The sequence below is a fragment of the Coregonus lavaretus genome, assembly GCF_964263955.1.
Source record: "Coregonus lavaretus genome assembly, chromosome: 28".
Lineage (NCBI taxonomy): Eukaryota > Metazoa > Chordata > Actinopteri > Salmoniformes > Salmonidae > Coregonus > Coregonus lavaretus.
The window spans coordinates 702,233-724,348 of NC_140015.1; the positions used below are offsets into that span (position 1 = coordinate 702,233).

The following is a 22,116-nucleotide window of genomic DNA, read 5'->3' on the forward strand; positions in this document are numbered from 1 at the left end:
ATACTTTTCCTAAGATTCTATAATAGGAACAGAAGCTCAAGCAGTAGAAATGTTAAGGTGCCGGTACTCTGCTCCTATGAGCTCCTGCCTAAATCATGCACTTGGTTACATTTAAAATCAAATTTTAACAAATATTGTAGATATAGGCGGGGTTTAGCCATACTTGTGGCTGTGTTAACTAGTGACGAACCTAACATAGCAGGCGTAAAAAATAATTTAAAAAACTATCCGAATGGGAAAAATCATTTGAACGGTCATCCAACTCGGAATTCCAGAGCTCCAACCTGAAGATCACTGACGTCATGATTTGACCTCGATTTTTTGCGAGTTCCCAGTTGTCTTGAAAGCCACATGACGACACAAACATAGCAAGTACACGTAGCTAGTTGCGTCATTACGCTTACGCAATTTCGTGCCAAACCTAAAGGAGGGAAAAAAGCAAGAGGCAACATTATCTAGCTACATAAAATGTCAGCGGAAGAAACACAGATTCGGAGGTTCGTTTCTGGACAACTCCGTGAGTGTCCTGACCTGAGGTAAACTCCCTTTTGCAATTTCTTTAGACGAAATCATGCATGGAAATTCCTGCTAGCTTATGGTAAAGTTGTAAAATACCATAACCGCTCGTGCGTGGTTGTTGGCTTGCATGTGCCCCAGTATGTTGACGACGAGTATGCCGTGTCTCCTCTTTAACGCCCAGGGCCCGGTTTCCCAAAAACTAAGTTCATCGTTAGAACCTTCTTAGGAGCATTGTTAAGTCTCGAGCTGTCTCCCTAAACCATCTAAAGTTGCACTTGAAAACGCTCATTAATTACCGACTGCCTCAGACCACTCGTAAAACAGCCAGTGCCTCGTCCACAACACCCATAAGTACTTTTACATTTACATTTTAGTCATTTAGTAGACGCTCTTATCCAGAGCGACTTACAGTTAGTGAGTGCATACATCATTTTTTATACTGGCCCCCCCATGGGAATCGAACCCACAACCCTGGCGTTGCAAACGCCATGCTCTACCAACTGAGCTACATCCCTGCCGGCCATTCCCTCCCCTACCCTGGACGACGCTGGGCCAATTGTGCGCCGCCCCATTCGTTTAGTGATGCAGTTCGCGAACGATTCGTTATTTTTGAACGACTCTTTTTACTGACTCAAGAGTTATGATTCGTTTTTTTAATGACTCGTTCATAAAAGGCGATGTAAGGTCAATCAGAGGTCTGTATTGGCCATGCAGCATTTACGGTGATACGGCCTCTGCAGAAGTCATAGCATTCATACTACACAGAGCACTTGTGAAGGAAGTTGTCTTCTTCTGTGGGTTTTATGGCAGACTACAATCGAAAAACCTTTATTGCCGCCACCAACTGGACGGGTTGAAACCAAAACAAGGTAAAAAGAAAACCCATACATAATAGGGAAACTAACATAATCCACCCAAATAAAAATAGTACATTGACAAAACAAAACTCCCACTTCTTCCAATTCTCCATATCTCCCTTCTCAGGCTCTAGGGACTGAGAGGGTGGTACGGTTTGTGACAATATTCCATGTAACTCCTTCGCCAATAAATCTTTTAAGCCCCAGGAACCTCTCCGCCGCTTCCACAATGATTTCTATCTTCCTGGACCTTCTCTCCACCTTGGCAGTGCCATTAATCACCATAGCTATAAAGGCCACGAAGTCCACCTTCTTAACCTTTAAAATGTCAGGATCCTGCTGGTGAAAGGCAACCCCTGAAGCCTGCAGTGAAGGCCTATCCACCACCATGGACTCTTCAAGTGCACCATTCAAACCCTTAACCCATTAACAGCTGCTGCATAAGAAATGCTCTGGATAGCCCTGACTTTGGCCACCTCATTCTCTTTCACCCTTGTCGGGCATTCAAAAGACGTGGCTTCATGGTTCCCACCACAATTGCAACATGTCACATTTACATCACTTTTATAACACATAACATGGTATTTTCCACAACTTGGACATATTGGCTTCTCCCTTCTGCAAACACTTGAAACATGACCAAAAACTTTACAGTGATCACACTGCATTGGTCTTGGGATAGATGCTCTGACTCTGTAGTTAATATACCCTAACTGCACTTGAGTAGGGAGAGACTCAATATAAAAATAAAAAAAAGAACAAACTCTTCACTTTTTCTTCATTCACCACCCGATTCATCCGACCTGCATCAATCACTCCAGGAATATTTTTCATCTCTTCAAAATCTACTTCCCACGAGACTCCAAAGATAACCCCCTTGAGGGGTGCCTTGTTCCTAAGAGACACGCATGACACTTCACAAGACATGTTTCTTCTGATCCTCAGAAGCACAAAAAATCAAAACCAGCCCACCTCTCGTGATCCTCACAGCCTTCACTCTACCCAGCACACCACCAGTTTGGATATCTCAAATGGATTCCTCAAGATTGGTAATTCGATCAGCTGCTCCTCATTTACAAACCGTACTCCTACAAGATACGAAGTGACATTCTCATCTACTTTTCTCAATTTTCCATTCTTTTGGACAATATTCTGATTCTCCTTGATTCTACCGCCATTAGATTCAGAATCCACTTCATCATCCACTTCCGCCATATTTTTTCCGTCCGACATCCTACACATGAAAAACTTGTCCGGCCAAGTTTCCCTGAAACTAGATCTTCCTGCTTCGAAGGACCTCCCGCCCCCACCTACCGCCAACCAATCATGTCAATGCGGAGCTATATGGAGGCCTCCGCATTGTTACAACATTTGGGAGGCGCATGGCGATGCGGTACGGTGCTCAATTTGGCCTCTGGACGTTACACAATTACGTGGTCCTCTGTAGCTCAGCTGGTAGAGCACGGCGCTTGTAACGCCAGGGTAGTGGGTTCGATCCCCGGGACCACCCATACACAAAAATGTATGCACACATGACTGTAAGTCGCTTTGGATAAAAGTGTCTGCTAAATGGCATATTATTATATTATATTATTGCGTCACACCCTCCAGAGCCTCCGACCACATTTCAGATCAAGCATAAATTGGCTTTTAGATGTTAGTTCCACCTGCTAGTGCTGGCCGCAATATTGCTACCATGCTGTTTGTCTTAGGTCTCTCTTTATGTAGTGTTGTGGTGTCCCTCTTGTCGTGATGTGTGTTCTTGTCCTATATATTTGTTTTTTCTTCTCATTTTTAATTCCAGCCCCTTCCCTGCTGGAGGCCTTTTGCCTTTTGGTAGGCCGTCATTGTAAATAAGAATTTGTTTTTAACTGACTTGCCTAGTTAAATAAAGATAAATGACTAAATGTAGCTAACATTAGATAGTAAATTCAGAGATTTTTCCTTTTGCCTCTATACGGCAGTCTCGTCCAGATCATCATGGCATTGGTAATTCTTTGATAGCCACATTAGCAGCTAATTAGCGCTTAATTTTGGGGGGTGTAAATACAGGTGAATATATTGATAAAAGTGAACTTGTCCTAGAGAGAATTACATGGTTATCAAAACGTCACGCCAGGATAAGCCTACACGAAACACAGCTTTTATTTTAAGTGGTTCTAAAATCCCCTATGAAAAAATGAATGGTGGTCCTCCTGAGTGGCACAGCGGTCTAAGGCACTGCATCGCAGTGCTTGAGGCGTCACTACAAACCCGGGTTCGATCCCAGGCTGTGTCGCAGCTGGCCGCGACCAGGAGACCCATGACGTGGTGCACAATTGGCCCAGCGTCGTCCAGGTTAGGGGAGGGTTTGGCCGGCCGGGATGTCCTTGTCCCATCGCGCTCTAGCGACTCATTGTGGCGGGCCGGGCGCATGCACACTGACCCGGTCGCCAATTGTACGGTGTTTCCTCCGACACATTGGTGTGGCTGGCTTCCGGGTTAATCGAGCAGTGTGTCAAGAAGCAGTGTGGCTTGGCAGGGTCGTGTTTTTTTTAGGATTCATGGCTCTCAACCTTCACGTCTCCCGAGTCCGTATGGGAGTTGCAGCGATGGGACAAGACTGTAACTACCAATTTGTACAGGAAAAAAAACATGAATGGTGGACAAACGATTGGAACCATTTCCTTGTTTGACCGCTAGGTTTAATGAGTATTATGACTCATATTGTGGTACTCAGTCTGCCATATGTCTACCAGATGCACATGCGTTTTGCCATATGTTGTTTTTACCGGATGTCTAGTCCGCATTTTCCCTACTTGATGCACATGTGCTTCGCAAGGCAGCAGAACAGTTCGCAGCATGGAGAATACTATTTTCGCCCTGTTCGAACAAAGCTAATAATTAGAACAAATGGAAGATATTCTCCTATCGACTGACCTACTGGTGTCATAGGCTGGCAGAGCTACCAACATACTGGCGTGCACAAGGGCGCATTACAACAATTTAATCTATTTTGTTTCTACAGTGCATTCGGAAAGTATTCAGACCCTTTGACTTTTTCCACATTTTGTTATCCTACAGCCTTATTCTGAAATGGATAAAAAAAAAAAAAATGTGCTCATCAATCTACACACAATACCCCATAATGACAAAGCGAAAACAGGTTTTTAGGAATCTTTGCTAAATAAAAAACATACCTTATTTACATAAGTATTCAGATCCTTTGTTATGAGACTCGAAATTGAGCTCTGGTGCATCCTGTTTCCATTGATCATCCTTGAGACGTTTCTACAACCTAATTGGAGTCCACCTGTGGTAAACTCAATTGATTGGACATGATTTGGAAAGGCACACACCTGTCTGTATAAGGTCCCACAGTTGACAGTGCATGTCAGAGCAAGAACCAAGCCATGTGGTCCTCTGTAGCTCAATTGGTAGAGCATGGCGCTTGTAACGCCAGGGTAGTGGGTTCGATCCCCGGGACCACCCATACGTAAAAACGTATGCACACATGACTGTAAGTCGCTTTGGATAAAAGCGTCTGCTAAATGGCATATTATTATTATTATTATTATGAGGTCGAAGGAATTGTCCAGAGAGCTCCGAGACAGGATTGTATCGAGGCACAGATCTGGGGAGGTACCAAAAAATGTCTGCAGCATTGAATGTCCCCAAGAACACAGTGGCCTCCATCATTCTTAAATGGAAGAAGTTTGGAACCACCAAGACTCTTCCTAGAGCTGGCCACCTGGCCAAACTGAGCAATCGGAGGAGAAGGTCCTTGGTCATGGAGGTGACCAAGAACCCGATGGTCACTCTGACAGAGCTCCAGAGTTCCTCTGTGGAGATGGGAGAACCTTCCAGAAGGACAACCATCTCTGCAGCACTCCACCAATCAGGCCTTTATTCTAGTAGCCAGACGGAAGCCACTCCTCAGTAAAAGGTACATGACAGCCCGCTTGGAGTTTGCCAAAAGGCACCTAAAGGACTCTCAGACCATGAGAAACAATTTTCTCTGGTCTGATGAAATCAAGTTTGAACTCTTAGGCCTGAATGCGAAGCGTCACGTCTGGAGGAAACCAGGCACCGCTCATCAATCCCTACGGTGAAGCATGGTGGTGGCAGCATCATGCTGTGGGGATGTTTTTTCAGCGGCAGGGACTGGGAGACTAGTCAGGATTGAGGGAAAGATGAACGGAGCGAAGTACAGAGAGATCCTTTATGAAAATCTGCTCCAGAGCACTCAGGACCTCAGACTGGGGCCAAGGTTCACCTTACAACAGGACAACGACCCTAAGCACACAGCCAAGACAACGCAGGAGTGACTTCGGGACAAGTCTCTCAATGTCCTTGAGTGGCCCAGCCAGACCCCGGACTTGAACTCGATCGAACATCTCTGGAGAGACCTGAAAATAGCTGTGCAGCGACGCTCCCCATCTAACCTAACAGAGCTTGAGAGGATCTGCAGAGAAGAATGGGAGAAACTGCCCAAATACAGGGGCGCCAAGCTTGTAGCGTCATACTCAAGGCTGTAATCGTTGCCAAAGGTGCTTCAACAAAGTACTGAGTAAAGGGTCTGAATACTTATGTAAATGTACTTTGTTGTTATGGGGTGTTGTGTGTAGATTGATGAGGGGAAAAAACTATTTAATCAATTTTCGAATAAGGCTGTAACTAAACAAAATTTGGGAAAAGTGAAGGGGTCTGAATACGTTCTGAATGCACTATATATCAGAAGTGGCAGGGCTGCTGATTTTAAGGCTTTTACACTGGTGAGTTCCAACTTCCCAGGGATACTTTTTACAACCTCTGCAAATACCAAAGTTGCCAATAAAGTACTATGTACTGTACCCACATCATATTCGTTTTGGGTAAGATTATTCTTGAAACATTCCAAAGAATATACCATACTGTCAGTTTCCATTCTCTGTTTCATTCAAAATGTATGTGTATTTATTTTCTTTATTTTTTCTGTCTCCTAGCACATTGACTCTTGCCATCTTAAGAGGGCGGTATTTGGCATCTGTTGGCCGGGACTCACTAAGCCAGGAGGACAGACAGTTGATGAAGAGAGTGGTAGAGGAGGAACTGATGAGGATGCAGGTAAAGATGTTCGTGAGTTGATATGATTTTGTCAATCAATACATCTCCCTCAGACCTGGATCAAGTACTTTAATTGCACTCAATTTAGTTTGCCCAGTACAATGGAACCAATTGAATAGTCTCAAAAGTGCAAACCCTCAACCTAAATCAAGCAGACTGCAAGTACTTTCATGTGTAGGCTATGTCTGTATGTATTTGTAAGTAAAGATTTTGACATGTATTTGACCCAGAACTGCTGTCCTACCATTTTTCACAGTTTGATGCCCCATAACTTTTGATAAAATACTTCCTTTCTCCATTGATTACACACAGATCTGAAGTTATTAGGTGAAAAGATCTTGGGTGGTCAGGAGTGTGAATTTTAAAGTACAGTTCTTAAATACACTGAATAAAAATCTAAACACAACATGTAAAGTGTTGGTCCCATGTTTCATGAGCTGAAAAAAAGATCCCAGAAATTTTCCAGACTCACAAAAAGCTTATTTCTCACATTTTGTGCACAAATGTCTTTACATTCCTGTTAGTGAGCATTCCTCCTTTGCCAAGATAATCCATCCACCTGACAGGTGTGGCATATCAAGAAGCTGATTAAACAGCATGATCATTACAGAGGTGCACCTTGTGCTGGGGACAATAAAAGGCCACTCTAAAATGTGCAGTTTTGTCACACAACACAATGCCACAGATGTCTCAAGTTTTGAGGGAGTGTGCAATTGGCATGCTGACATTTCTCTACCATAAACTGCCTCCAACATCTTTTTGGAGAATTTGGCAGTACGTCCAACCAGCCTCACAACCGCAGACCATGTGTAACCATGAAAGCCCAGGACCTCCACATCCGGCTTCTTCACCCGGACAGCTGATGAAACTGTGGGTTTGCACAACTGAAGAATTTCTTCACAAACTCTCAGAAGCTCATCTGCGTCCTCGTCGTCTCACCAGGGTCTTGACCTGACTGCAGTTTGTCGTCGTAACTGACTTCAGTGGGCAAATGCTCACCTTCGATGACCATTGGCACGCTGGAGAAGTGTGCTCTTCATGGATGAATACCGGTTTCAACTTTACCTGGCAGATGGCAGACAGCGTGTAAAGCGTCGTTTGGGCGTCTGATGTCAACGTTGTGAACCGAGTACTCCATGGTAGGGTTATGGTATGGGCAGGCATAAACTATGGACAACGAACACAATTGCATTTTGTCGATGGCAATTTTAATGCGTTGTCGTGCCATTCATCCGCCTCCATCACTTCATGTTTCAGCACGATAATACACGGCCCCATGTCACAAGGATCTGTACACAATTCCTGGAAGCTGAAAATGTCCCAGTTCTTCCATGGCTTGCATACTCACCAGACATGTCACCCATTGAGCATGTTTGGGATGCTCTGGATCGACGTGTACGACAGCGTGTTCCAGTTCCCGCCAATATCCAGCAACTTCCCACAGCCATTGAAGAGGAGTGGGACAACATTCCACAGGCCACAATCAACAGCCTGATCAACTCTATGCAAAGGAGATGTGTCGCGCTGCATGAGGCAAATGGTGGTCACACCAGACTGACTGGTTTGTTGATCCATGCCCCTAGCTTTTTTTTATATATATATTTTTTTAGGTATCTGTGACCAACAGATGCATGTCTGTATTCCCAGCCATGTGAAATCCATAGATTAGGGCCTAATGAATGTACAGTGCATTCGGAAAATATTCAGACCCTTTGACTTTTTCCACAATTTGTTACATTACAGCCATATTCTAAAATGGATTAAGTAGTTTTTCCCCCCCCTCCTCAATCTACACGCACTATCCCATATTGACAAAGCAAAAACTGGTTTTTAGAAATGTTAGTAAAAAATGTTTACTGAAAGAACACATTTACATAAGAATTCAAACCCTTTGCTCAGTACTTTGTTGAAGCACCTTTGGCAGCGATTACAGCCTAGTCTTCTTGGGTATGACGCTACAAGCTTGGCACACCTGTATTTGGGGAGTTTCTCCCATTCTTCTCTGCAGACGCTCTTATGCTCTGTCAGGTTGGATGGGGAGCGTCGCTGCACAGCTATTTTCAGGTCTCTCCCGATGTGTTCAATCGGATTCATGTCCGGGCTCTGGCTGGGCCACTCAAGGACATTCAGAGACTTGTCCCGAAGCCACTCCTGCGCTGTCTTGGCTGTGTGCTTAGGGTCATTGTCCTGTTGGAAGGTGAACCTTCGCCCCATTCTGAGGTCCTGAGCGCTCTGGAGCAGGTTTTCATCAAGGATCTCTCTGTACTTTGCTCTGTTAATCTTTCCCTTGATCCTGACTAGTCTCCCAGTCCCTGCCCCTGAAAAACATTCCCACAGCATCATGCTGCCACCACCATGCTTCACCGTAGGGATGGTGGCAGTTTTCCTCCAGACGTGACACTTGGCATTCAGGCCTACGAGTTCAATTTTGGTTTCATCAGACCAGAGAATCTTGTTTCTCATGGTCTGAGAGTCTTTAGGTGGCTTTTGGCAATCTCCAAGTGGGCTGTCGTGCCTTTTACTGAGGAGTGGCTTCCGCCTGGCCACTCTACCATAAAGGCCTGATTGCTGGAGGGCTGCAGAGATGGTTGTCCTTCTGGAAGGTTCTCCCATCTCCACAGAGGAACTCTGGAGCTCTGTCAGAGTGACCATCGGGTTCTTGGTCACCTCCCTGACCAAGGCCCTTCTCCCCCGATTGCTCCGTTTGGCCAGGTGGCCAGCTCTAGGAAGAGTCTTGGTGGTTCCAAACTTCTTCCATTTAAGAATGATGGAGGCCACTGTGTTCTTGGGGACCTTCAATGCTGCAGACATTTTTTGGTACCCTTCCCCAGATCTGTGCCTTGACACAATCCTTTCTGAGGTCTATGGACAATTCCTTCGACCTCATGGCTTGGTTTTTGCTCTGACATGCACTGTCAACTGTGGGAGTTTATATAGACAGGTGTGTGCCTTCCCAAATAATGTCCAATCAATTTAATTTACCACAGGTGGACTCCAATCAAGTTGTTCAAACATCTCAAGGATGATCAATGAAACAGGATGCACCTGAGCTCAATTTCAAGTCTCATAGCAAAGGGTCTGAATACATTTGTAAATAAGGTATTTCAGTTTTTTATTTTTAATAAATGTGCAAACATTTCTAAACCAGTTTTTGCTTTGTCTTTATGGGGTATTGTGTGTAGATTGAGGAAAAAAATTAATTTAATCCATTTTAGAATAAGGCTGTAATGTAACAAAATGTGGAAAAAGTCAAGGGGTCTGAAAACTTTCACTGTATTTCAATTGACTGATTTCCTTATGAACTGTAACTCAGTAAAATATTTCTAATTGTTGTGTTTTATATTTTAGTTCAGTGTAGTTTACTTCGGATGAGAACTCGCTACAGTTTTCCAGTCCCAATTAAATTACATTCATTTTCATTGCTCCTGGTATGTGCATGGTCCGTTTCGGTGCATGCTGTCACGACAGTCCTGAGCTGTTGCATTTTTCAGGAGTTCTCGATTGGAGCTGGTCTCGATTGTAATCTGACCTGGGACCTCTGCCCCTCTCTCAGGACAGTGACAGTAGTGACGATGAAGCCATTCTCGACGTTACCCCGATGCCTCGCCACAACAAGCGGAACAGGGGTGAGGAGAAAGGAGGCAGGACCAAAGCAGAAGAATCCAAGGCAAAGCGATCTAGACTTCATTCGGCCCAATCGGGTAATTTCCAATAGTAGTGGCTCTTGGGTAAAATTCTCCTCACTCTAAACGGCACAGAAATAGTCCGCAGTACTATTTATTGATTTCTATATACACTGTGTGCACAATTATTAGGCAAGTTGTATGTTTGAGGATTAATTTGATTTTTGAACAACTGCAGTGCTCTCGGTCAATCCAAAATGTTAATAAACCTCAAACCTGAATATTTAATAAAGTAAAAGTGAGGTTTTGGCTTTCTTTGGAGAATATCTATGTGTGCAGAATTATTGGGCAATTATTAGTGTGCAGAATTATTATGCAACAAAATGAAAAACGAAAAGGTCCCCATCTCACTCGTTTATTTTCATCTGTTAAAGTGAGAATAATAAACAAACAACTCAATGTACAAATAAACATTTCTGACATTTCAAATAAAAATCAGTGACCAATATAGCCACCCTTCTTTTCAATATCAGTCATAAGCCTTCCATCCATGGAGTATGTCAGTTTCTTGATCTGTTGACGATCAACCTTTTGTGCAGCAGCAACCACAGCCTCCCAGACACTGGTCAGAGAGGGGTACTGTTTTCCTTCACCGTAAATTGACCGTTTAAGAAGTGACCACAAGTTCTCAATAGGGTTTAGGTCAGGAGAGGAAGGGGGCCATGTCATTATTCTTTCATCTTTAAGGCCTTTACTGGCTAGCCACGCAGTGGAGTACTTCGATGCATGTGATGGAGCATTGTTCTGCATAAAAATCATGGTCTTCTTGAAAGATGCAGACTTTTTCCTGTACCACTGCTTGAAGAAAGTGTCTTCTAAAAACTGGCAGTAGGTTTGGGAGTTGAGTTTGAGTGCATCTTCAACCCGAAAAGGTCCAACTTGCTCATCTTTAATAATACCAGCCCATACCAGTACCCCACCTCCACCTTGCTTGCGTCTGAGTCGAAGTGGAGCTCCATGCCCGTTACTGATCCAGCCACGGGCCCATCCATCTGGTCCGTCAAGTGTCACGCTCATCTCATCAGTCCATAAAACCTTTGAAAAATCTGTCTTCAGATATTTCTTGGCCCAGTCTTGACGTTTCAATGTATGTGTCTTGTTCAGTGGTGGTCGGGTTTCAGCCTTCCTTACCTTGGCCATGTCTCTGAGCACTGAACACCTTGTACTTCTGGGCACTCCAGATAGGTTGCAGTTCTGGAATATGACAGCACTGGAGGATAATTGGTTCCTGGTAGCTTCACGTTTGATTCTTCAGTTAATTTGAGTCTTTTTATCTGAACACGGTTCTTGCGACCCTGTTGACTATTTGCAACAAAACGTTTGATGGTTCTGTGATCACGCCCCAATATCTTAGCAATTTCAAGAGTGCTGCATCCCTCTGAAATACTTTTTTAAAATGTTTGACTTTTCAGAGTCAGTTAAATCTATTTTTTGGCCAATTTTGCCTGAGGAAAATAAGCTGCCTAATAATTATACACACCTTGATATAGGGTGTTGATCTCCTTAGGCCACACCCTCCCTCATTACACAAATACACATCACCTGATATGCTTAAATCCAATAAGCATTCCAGTTTATACAGCTTGGAGTTGGGAAATATGCATAATAATGATGATATGGTCAAAATACTGACTTGCCTAATAATTGTGCACACAGTGTATATTAAACTTTTTGTTTAAGATGTCTGTGAAAAGCTATATTATTCATTAACCTGAGTGAAAATATGTTGCGAATTGTCCACAACTCAACATATATTATGTGTGCAGTCCCATCTATGTTTTTAATTATAGCGGTGCAAAGAAAATGCTGCCCTTTGTCATAGTGAAAGCCCACAGTGTGTGCTGCAGTTCATATTGCTGGTCAAACATTAACTTGAGACACACATTGCCTATTATGAACCTATTATGAAGTCTTGAGCCTCATCCCATGATTTGTTTTAAAGAATTAAGACTTACCATATAATAAATTGTGATGGCCACTGTATTTGAAGCAATATTTTCTCCAAATCTAATTTAGCGATTGATTAAAAAAAATCTCTTTCAAACAATTTAAGATTCCCCAGATTCTGGAATAGAGAGAGTGGGAAATGGAGAAGGGCAGAGAGAGGAAGAAGAGGAGGAGAAGGACATGGGAAGTGATGTAGAGGATGATCAAGTTTCCCAAACCGGCACCAAGAAGAAAAGGGGGGGACACAAAGGAGTACACAATGGTGGGGAGACGGAAATTAGCTCAGAGAGTGAGGTTGAGATCAAAACGGTGAATCGGAGGAAGAGAGAACAAGACTCTGATGAAGTTGAGGAGAACAAAAAGAAGAAACAAGGGGATGAAACCAACAAACAGGAAAAGGACAAAGTCAATTCAGACAGGGACTCTGAAGAGGATAAAAAACAGAAAAGGAAACGAAGAACGGGAGGAAAAAATGTGGATGTGAAAGTGCAGAGCAAGGGTTCAAAAGGGACCAGAAGGAGGGAGAGTGGAAATGAGGAAAAGAAGGGAAAACCATTGCGGAGAAGAGAGAGAGTGCAGGTTGTTGGGAGTGACTCGGAGCGCATTGGAGAGGCCAAAGTAATGGAACAGAACAGGGTAGAAAGACAAAGAAATGACGACGACTCCAGGTCAGAGAGTGAGGGAGAAAATAATGCATCTTCAGAGGAAGCCAGCGGGGGAGAGGGTGAGTTATGAACTTTGTGTGTTCATGTGCATGCATAATGTATCCTAGGAAAGGCCCAAACATAGCGAAAAATCCAGGGATAGGATACCATTACGTAGCCCTAATGACAAGGGTTAAAGTAATGTAATATTTCCCCCTCCCTAAAGTTTTTTTCCCCCCCTCCTTCTCAGAGGAAACCGAGGAAGTGATGGCTAAGACGAAGGATGAGCCAGCCCAGGACTCCGACTCTGGCTCATCCCTCCCAGCATTGGAGGACGAAAAGGAAAGTGAGGACGTCAGGCCAGAACAGGTGAAAAAGAGGAAGCCTGTGGCGAAGCAGCCAATAAAGGACGAGGGCAGTGAGCGTGCATCCAAAGGAGGAAAGGTGAGGCCAGCGGCTGTTTCTATGCCAATTCAAGCACACAGTAGGCACATGGGTAGTTGCCAACACATTTTCACATTCGCATTGTACGCCGCATCAGACCTGGTTCAAATACTCAAGTAGATCTGAAGGTATTGGATCAATATAATACGCAGTATGGTGAAAATTGCGAGCCAAAGGCAAGGTGGAGCTACTACTGTATTGCCCATGCGTCGCCAAATCCCTTCTGATCTATTCAAAGTGTTGCCTGGAAACCCGACGTTGAATTGCATAGACTTCTACGTTGGGCAGAAATTCGCGTTTTGAATCAGGAAAGTTTCCCATCACGACCTCTACACGACAATGTTAAATACAATTTTATTTGTAATTGTACTTTCCTGTGGATATATTGTCTCGCATTCCTACCACCAAAAGGACCAACCGCACGGACAACTGGTAAAGTATGTTAAAATATAATTTTATTCAACATTCTGGTTTGTAGAGGTTGTGAGAGGAAACTTTCCTGATTTTAAACGCTCATTTCTGCCTGACGTACAATGCAATGTCTGGTTTCCAGGCAATACAAAGTGTAGAGGCAAGGGGCTCTTCCTGGACTCTGCCTTAGCCTAATCCTGGAAATATGTGCTCCATCCATGTAACATGAAGGACGACGAGGCGAAGGCGGTGACCAGGCTGAGGCGTTACATCGCCCTCTGTGGTGTGAGACGGAACTACAAGAAGCTCCTGGATGGCTGCCACTCCATCAAGTCAAAGGTGGCTGTGCTGAAGAGGGAGCTTGAAGAACTGGGTGTCAAAGGTAATTGGAGGGGCAGGGGTGATGAATTCTAATTCTCTCATTTGGTCCGTATGCCCTCGCTCACTCCACCAAATTGAAAATATTTCAAAGGACTGGATAGATTGTACACATTAGCGCCATGTAGCCTATAGATTGGTTAAAGGGCGAATCCACTATATTGTTTACACCCATCTGATGCTTTTAAAGTCCTGTTTATACCTGGCGCTAACAGGTGTCCTTTGTCCTGATCTTGTCGACATTCTGATTGTGCCCACATTTTCATACACATGGTATAAAAATATCTGTCCACTGTGCCCGCATTTTGACCAGATTTCCAGGTCCTTGCCTGTATGCATAATTATTTTAATAATATGAATGTATTTATTTTAAGACTCTTATTGATGCCATAAGTCAATGGTGCCACCTGTCAATGATTTAGAGGGTGGGATAATGATGATTTAAAATGGTTTCACTGTCCAGATGTGTCTACACTGGTAAGTTATCCAGACACGATGCATGCCTGACTACCTCTGAAGGTGATCAGGATGATCTGATCACAATGAGTCTTTTAATCGTCTACACCTGTATACAAATTTGGGGACAATCAGAATGTGGACAAGATTAGTACAAAGGACACATTTGCACCAGGTATAAAAGGGGCTTATATCCATGAGGTGGAGTGAGCCATGGTGGAATCGCTGGACAGTGGAAAACTTGCTGGGAACTAATGGCTTCTGTCTCTCCCCTCAGGCCAGCCTTCTATAGAGAAGTGTAGGAATGCCAGACTTGAGAGAGAGGAGGCTCAGGAGTTGGCAGACCTAGATGTCAGCAACATCATAACCACACAAGGTGACATTTTCGCCCACTCCTAAATCAACTGCTTGCCTCTAGATCTTAGCTGATTGCATACCTGACCATGAACTCTGATTGGCAAGGTGGATGTTTTTCTGTTCAATTGCTTTAATAATCTTATCCAATCCTCTCAATCTTTGTTTAAACTTTTGGTACAAGGAATAAGTGTTAGAGCACAAACTGTAGATCTGAACTCAAACTGTAGATCAAATGGACAATAAAGTAAATAAAGTTAGAATGGTTGTAAAAAATAAACCTAAGTAGCAATAAACAGGGTGTCCGCGGGTCCTTAGTCTTAAGTTCATTTATCTGATTTTTAAAGGCCTTAATAAGTCTTAATGTAATATATTCCGTTTTCAAAGGTCTTCGTACATGCGATGGAGATGACTACATTGTTTCCTTTATATTGTGCCACTGCTTAATTGTTGCCACCATGCCTATTAATTTTTTTACATCAAATAATACTTGAGGCGCACTTTCAAGACGTTCGAGAGCCCTCCGCATGTGCACCTCTGCGTGTGCACATAATGTGTGTGTGCGAGTAGAGCGAAGAGAACAAGGTAGCCTATACAATTTGATAGACCACAACATTAACTAGAGTTGTCCTCTTACCGAATACATTTTGCTTACGTCGGTGATTATGCTACACAACGTTCCTGCAGATTTTTTTGGGTTCTAAAACCATTCTTTTGTCAACAGTAAGGTGCATTAACTTGCTTCCTGCAATGAAATGATCTGCCCTGTCCCTATTTCGCATCTGGCTCTCACTCCCGCTCCCCCTTTGCACGCAGAGTAAAGGGAGAGCTGCATTCTGATAAGCGCAACAGTTGAACAACATTTGAAAATGTAATTGCGGGAAATAGTTTTTTAAACAACGACTGTTACTATTAAAGAGGAGAGTGTGAGTATAGCATTCATTATTTCTCAACTGTAAATATAGAGGAAGTTACACCACTTTACCAACTGAGTGTGTAATTGAGATAGGGCTGACACCATTTAGTCAACTGGTCGACTGTTTGGTCGATAGGCTGTTGGTCGACCGAGATTTCTTAAGTCGAGCAGTTGCAAAAAATAATAAATATAAATTCAGCAAAAAAAGAAACGTCCCTTTTTGGAACGGTCGTTAAGACACTAACAGCTTACAGACGGTAGGCAATTAAGGTCACAGTTATGAAAACTTAGGACACTAAAGAGGCCTTTCTACTGACTCTGAAAAACACCAAGGTCCCTGCTCATCTGCGTGAACGTGCCTTAGGCATGTGCAAGGAGGCATGAGGACTTCAGATGTGGCCAGGGCAATAAATTGCAATGTCCATACTGTGAGACGCCTAAGACAGCGCTACAGGGAGACAGGACGGACAGCTGATCATCCTCGCAGTGGCAGACCACGTGAAACAACACCTGCACAGGATTGGTACATCTCAAATGACTGCCTCGCCTGGTTCACCAACTACTTCTCAGATAGAGTTCAATGTGTTAAATAGGAGGGCCTGTTGTCTGGACCTATGGCAGTCTATGGGGGTGCCATAGGGTTCAATTCTCGGGCTGACTCTATTCTCTGTGTATATCAATGATGTCGCTCTTGCTGCTGGTGACTCTCAGATCCACCTCTATGCAGACGACACCATTTTGTATACATCTGGCCCTTCATTGGACACTGTTAACAAACCTCCAAACTAGCTTCAATGCCATAAAACACTCCTTCCGTAGCCTCCAACTGCTCTTAAACACTAGTAAAACTAAATGCATGCTCTTCAATCGAACACTGCTGGCACCCGCCCGCCCGACTAGAATCGTTTCTCTCGGCGGGTCTGACCTAGAGTATGTGGACAACTACAAATACCTAGGTGTCTGGTTAGACTGTAAACTATCCTTTCAGACTCACATTAAGCATCTCCAATCCAAAGTTAAATCTAGAATCGGCTTCCTATTTCGCAACAAAGCCTCCTTCACTCATGCTGCCAAACATGCCCTCGTTAAACTGACTATCCTTCTGATCCTTGACTTCGGCGATGTCATTTACAAAATAGCCTCCAACACTCTACTCAGCAAATTGGATGTAGTCTATCACAGTGCCATCCGTTTTGTCACCAAAGTCCCATATACTACCCACCACTGTGAACTGTACGCTCTTGTTGGCTGGTCCTCACTACATATTCGTCACCAAACCCACTGGCTCCAGGTCATCTATAAATCACTGCTAGGCAAATCCCCGCCTTATCTTAGCTCATTGGTCACCATAGCAACACCCACCCGTAGTATACGCTCCAGCAGGTATATCTCACTGGTCATCCCCAAAGCCAACACATTTACATTACATTTACGTCATTTAGCAGACGCTCTTATCCAGAGCGACTTACAGTTAGTGAATATATATATATATATATATATATATATATATATATATATATATATATATATATATATATATATATACAATTTATTTTATTTATTTTCACCTCCTTTGGCCGCCATTCCTTCCAGTTCTCTGCTGCCAATGACTGGAACGAACTGCAAAAATCTCTGAAGCTGGAGACCCTTATCTCCCTCACTAACTTTATTCATCAGTTGTCAGAGCACCTTACCGATCACTGCACCTGTACACAGCCCATCTGAAATTAGCCCACCCAAATACCTCATCCCCATATTGTTATTTATTTTGCTCATTTGCACCCCAGTATCTCTATTTGCACATCCATCTCTTGCACATCTATCATTCCAGTGTTAATACTAAATTGTAATTATTTTGCACTATGGCCTATTTATTGCCTTACCTCCATAACTTGCTACATTTGCACACACTGTATATATATTTTCTGTTGTATTTCTGACTTTGTTTTGTTTACCCCATATGTAACTCTGTGTTGTTTTTTATCGCACTGCTTTGCTTTATCTTGGCCAGGTCGCAGTTGTAAATGAGAACTTGTTCTCAACTGGCTTACCTGGTTAAATAAAGGTAAAATAAAATAAATAAACACCTGCGGGACAGGTACGGGATGGCAACAACAACTGCCTGAGTTACACCAGGAACGCACAATCCCTCCATCAGTGCTCAGACTGTCCGCAATAGGCTGAGAGAGGCTGGACTGAGGGCTTGTAGGCCTGTTGTAAGGCAGGTCCTGACCAGACATCACCGGCAACAACGTCGCCTATGGGCACAAACACACTGTCACTGGACCAGACAGGACTGGCCAAAAGTGCTCTTCACTGACGAGTCGCGGTTTTGTCTCACCAGGGGTGATGGTTGGATTCGCGTTTATCGTCGAAGGAATGAGCGTTACACCGAGGCCTGTACTCTGGAGCGGGATCGATTTGGAGGTGGAGGGTCCGTCATGGTCTGGGGCGTTGTGTCACAGCATCATCGGACTGAGTTTGTTGTCATTGCAGGCAATCTCAACGCAGTGCGTTACAGGGAAGATATCCTCCTCCCTCATGTGGTACCCTTCCTGCAGGCTCATCCTGACATGACCCTCCAGCATGACAATGCCACCAGCCATACTGCTGGTTCTGTGCGTGATTTCCTGCAAGACAGGAATGTCAGTGTCCTGCCATGGCCAGCGAAGAGCCTGGATCTCAATCCCATTGAGCACGTCTGGGATCTGTTGGATCGGAGGGTGAGGGCTAGGGCCATTCCCCCCTAGAAATGTCTGGGAACTTGCAGGTGCATTGGTGGAAGAGTGGGGTAACATCTCACAGCAAGAACTTGCAAGTCTGGTGCAGTCCATGAGGAGGAGATGCACTGCAGTACTTAATACAGCTGGTGGCCACACCAGATACTGACTGTTACTTTAGATTTTGACCCCTCCTTTGTTCAGGGACACATTATTCAATATCTGTTAGTCACGTCTGTGGAACTTGTTCAGTTAATGTCTCAGTTGTTGAATCTTGTTATGTTCATACAAATATTTACACATGTTAAGTTTGCTGAAAATAAACGCAGTTGACAGTGAGAGGACGTTTCTTTATTTGCTGTGGGTGTGTGTGTATTTATATAATGCGCTGTCTTAGGCGTCTCACAGTACGGACATTGCAATTTATTGCCCTGGCCACATCTGCAGTCCTCATGCCTCCTTGCAGCATGCCTAAGGCACGTTCATGCAGATGAGCAGGAACCCTGGGCATCTTTCTTTTGGTGTTTGTCAGAGTCAGTTGAAAGGCCTCTTTAGTGTCTTAAGTTTTCATAACTTCGACCTTAATTGCCTACCGTCTGTAAGCTGTTAGTGTCTTAACGACCGTGCCACAGCTGCATATTCATTAATTGTTTATGGTTCATTGAACATGCATGGGAAACAGTGTTTAAACCCTTTACAATGAAGATCTGTGAAGTTATTTGGATTTTTACTAATTATCTTTGAAAGACAGGGTCCTGAAAAAGGGAAGTTTCTTTTTTTTATGAGTTTATGTATATTCTTAATTCCATTCCTTACATAGATTTGTGTGTATTGGGTATATGTTGTGAAATTGTTAGATATTACTTGTTAGATATTACTGCACAGTCGGAGCTAGAAGCACAAGCATTTCGCTACACCCGCAATAACATCTGCTAAACACGTGTATGTTACAAATAACATTTGATTTGATTTGAACAGTGCTCTATATTTGACTTTAAGTCTTTTTTTCCAGTGGTATCGTTATGGTATCGAGTATCATTATAGCTGGTATTGGTATCGAAGCCAAAATTCTGAACACTTAGTTTATGATCTAGCTAATGATTAGCACATTGGGGTAGCCTAAACAAATGCAGATGGCAAACCCCATACTTAAGCCATCTATAGCCTAGCCACTATGCTATTACATCTGTTAGGCTACATGAGAATGCTAATTGCTAAAATAGCATACCTGCCTGAGGCATGTAGGCTATAGCCTTTGATGAAAGAGCCAGCCCTAAAAATATGGGAATATTAGCAGGTGTGTGGCACACGCAGACCTCCATTTTTATTACATTGTTTTCAAAGTGGCATTAAAGATCTTAAGTCTCTTAAATTCAACTTCATGGAACCTGCAGATACCCTGAATACAATCGGATGCTATAGGCCATGCCAAAATATGTCTCTAAACAGGATTTAAAAACCTCAGTGGTATCTGCCTCTTACCGGAAAGGGTAAATTACCTATTCTATAATGACACTGCTGCTAACTAAATTACATACCTACTCATTCAACATAAATCAATGTGTCACTTTGGCTATTAGTAAAGACCTATAAAGACTGAACGTGGTAGGGTAAAACAAAGAAAATGTTTACGTTGATGGACGTACTAACTGATAAATGAACTATTAATGTTCTCCCTCTTTCAGGTCGTCCAAAGCGGAGAGGGGTGTCCAAATGGCAGCAACAGTCCTCTCCTTATAAGCGTGTAGTCAACTCAAGCTCAGACAGCGAAGGGGACAGTCACGCAGGCAGGGGGCGCAAGAGGGCCACAGACTGGAGTAACCTGCAGGGGATCATCAGTGATGGAGCAGACAGCGACTGACAGGCTGTGCTCTTCTGGCCATGAGGATCAAGTTGCCTCCAGACTAGAGATCTTTTGGACCTGTTCCGAAATGGACCTGGGGCTTTCCCACCCGGACCCGATATGCATAAAAAATTGTTTTTATAATAATTGAGACCCGTTCCGAACGGACCCAATGACAACTAGACCCGTTCCGTATAGACCCGGTCCAATCCGAATGAGAAAAGCAGCAGAAAAGTCATTTTTTAGCTACTTTATTAATTCTGGATCCGAACCCGCTCGGGTCCTGGATCGGGTATTCGGGTACATGTGGGTCCGTGAAGACCTCTACTCCAGACGTCTGTGTAACTTTTTACTTTTGCATTTTCCTCTACGCTATTGAAGTTTAGTTGCTAGTTGTTTACCGCCCATTTTGGCTTAATGTTGTCTGTATGGTTCTCTTATACACATATTATATGATTAAGGCCTAGATTCAATCAGATCAAGCGTTAACCGGCGATAGCAAACTCTTGCATAGCAGATGTTTTGGCAGTGTCAGAGGTGGAATTGTGTTAGAGCCGTCAAATAGGTGAGCAGCTGCTCTTGCGATCATTGTCACAAAGCCACACCCGCCCCACTCTTGTTAAAGTTCAGAATGAGGAAGTGTAGGCCATATAGAAATAATTACGCTCAAATTGAAAAATCATAAACGAAATCATGAGGATTTCTATCATCCTAATCGAGGTGTAGATTACATCTCACATTTCCGTGTTCGAATGTGTAAACAAGGCTGGCTGCATGGGATTTCTGTTATGCGCGACTCCGTGCAGCCAATGGCAATGTCCGCGTTAGGTGTAATGCTTGGAGCCACTTTGTGGATTTGACAGCTCTAAAGCAGTTTGACCTCTGACACCACTTGTTGGCTAAAGTGGATCTGATTGGATAGAGCCCTAAGTCAGTTTCTTCCCTCATTAAAACACACTCCTTAGTTGTAGGCTAAACAAACCTTTGCAATATAAGTTTTTGCCTTAACCTTAACTACTTGCCATATACAAAGAAAAACGGTATATTCTTGTATGTAGGTTAAATAGGTACGCAAATATGATATGCAAATTAGAAATACGCAAATATGACTTTTCCTTCTATTGTCTTAGTTTGAGACACGTTAGGTTAACTGTTCCACTTAAATCTTGATTTAATAAAGGTTTAGATTTTTATAAATAGTAAGCTTGTCTGTCCTTTTCATTGATCAAGTAAGGTTGACACCAGTTGCATTTCAATTTGTACATTCTCAGATATTAGAATGACACTAGCACCCCCCTGTCCTTTTAAATCCCCCTATTCAAATCCCCTAATCAAATCATAAAGTGACTTCGCTTCACAATCAATTTTAGATACTTTCGGATTATTTGGACATGATGCGCGAAAAATGCTAATATAGGTTTGCCTTGAATGGGATTCGTGCCACAAATGCTAAAACATTAGCATTTGGAAACAGTGCCAGGGAAATAAAACCAAAGCATCGATTGCTGTCATACCTGGCCCGTGGCCAGGGGTGTTTTCATTCCACTGATTCTGTTTGGACTTAAGTCCCACCCCGTTTTGTTCCGTTTGCTTCTGTCCAAGAAACGTTATGCAACAGAATTGGAGGAATGAAAATACCCCTGCTTACAGGGTAAAGAAATCAAAATGTATTTTATTTTTTATTTGGGTGATCTAACCCTTTAATCCAATCCTAAAAGTTTTGAAAAACTGGAGAATGGAGATCATATGTGTAAGACTAAGTACAGATCCAAAGAACTCAGTCTTAAGCGTCTTAACATTTTAGTGAACAGATATGGCTACCTTTTTGAGGCTTCATGTATATGTTTCGTTTCTATTTA

The 22,116-nt window shown here is 43.2% G+C and overlaps 1 protein-coding gene across 1 annotated transcript; it reads left to right on the plus strand.

Moving 5' to 3' along the window:
- The first annotated feature begins 396 nt into the window (after positions 1-396).
- LOC311103403 (uncharacterized protein) lies at positions 397-21,451 on the plus strand. Its single transcript, XM_084144967.1, has 8 exons — positions 397-536; positions 6,341-6,461; positions 10,015-10,162; positions 12,198-12,815; positions 12,986-13,179; positions 13,822-13,972; positions 14,702-14,800; positions 20,100-21,451. The coding sequence occupies exons 1-8, from the start codon at positions 469-471 to the stop codon at positions 20,273-20,275; spliced, it is 1,575 nt and encodes a 524-aa protein (XP_084001093.1). The 5' UTR covers positions 397-468; the 3' UTR covers positions 20,276-21,451.
- Positions 21,452-22,116: the final 665 nt, after the last annotated feature.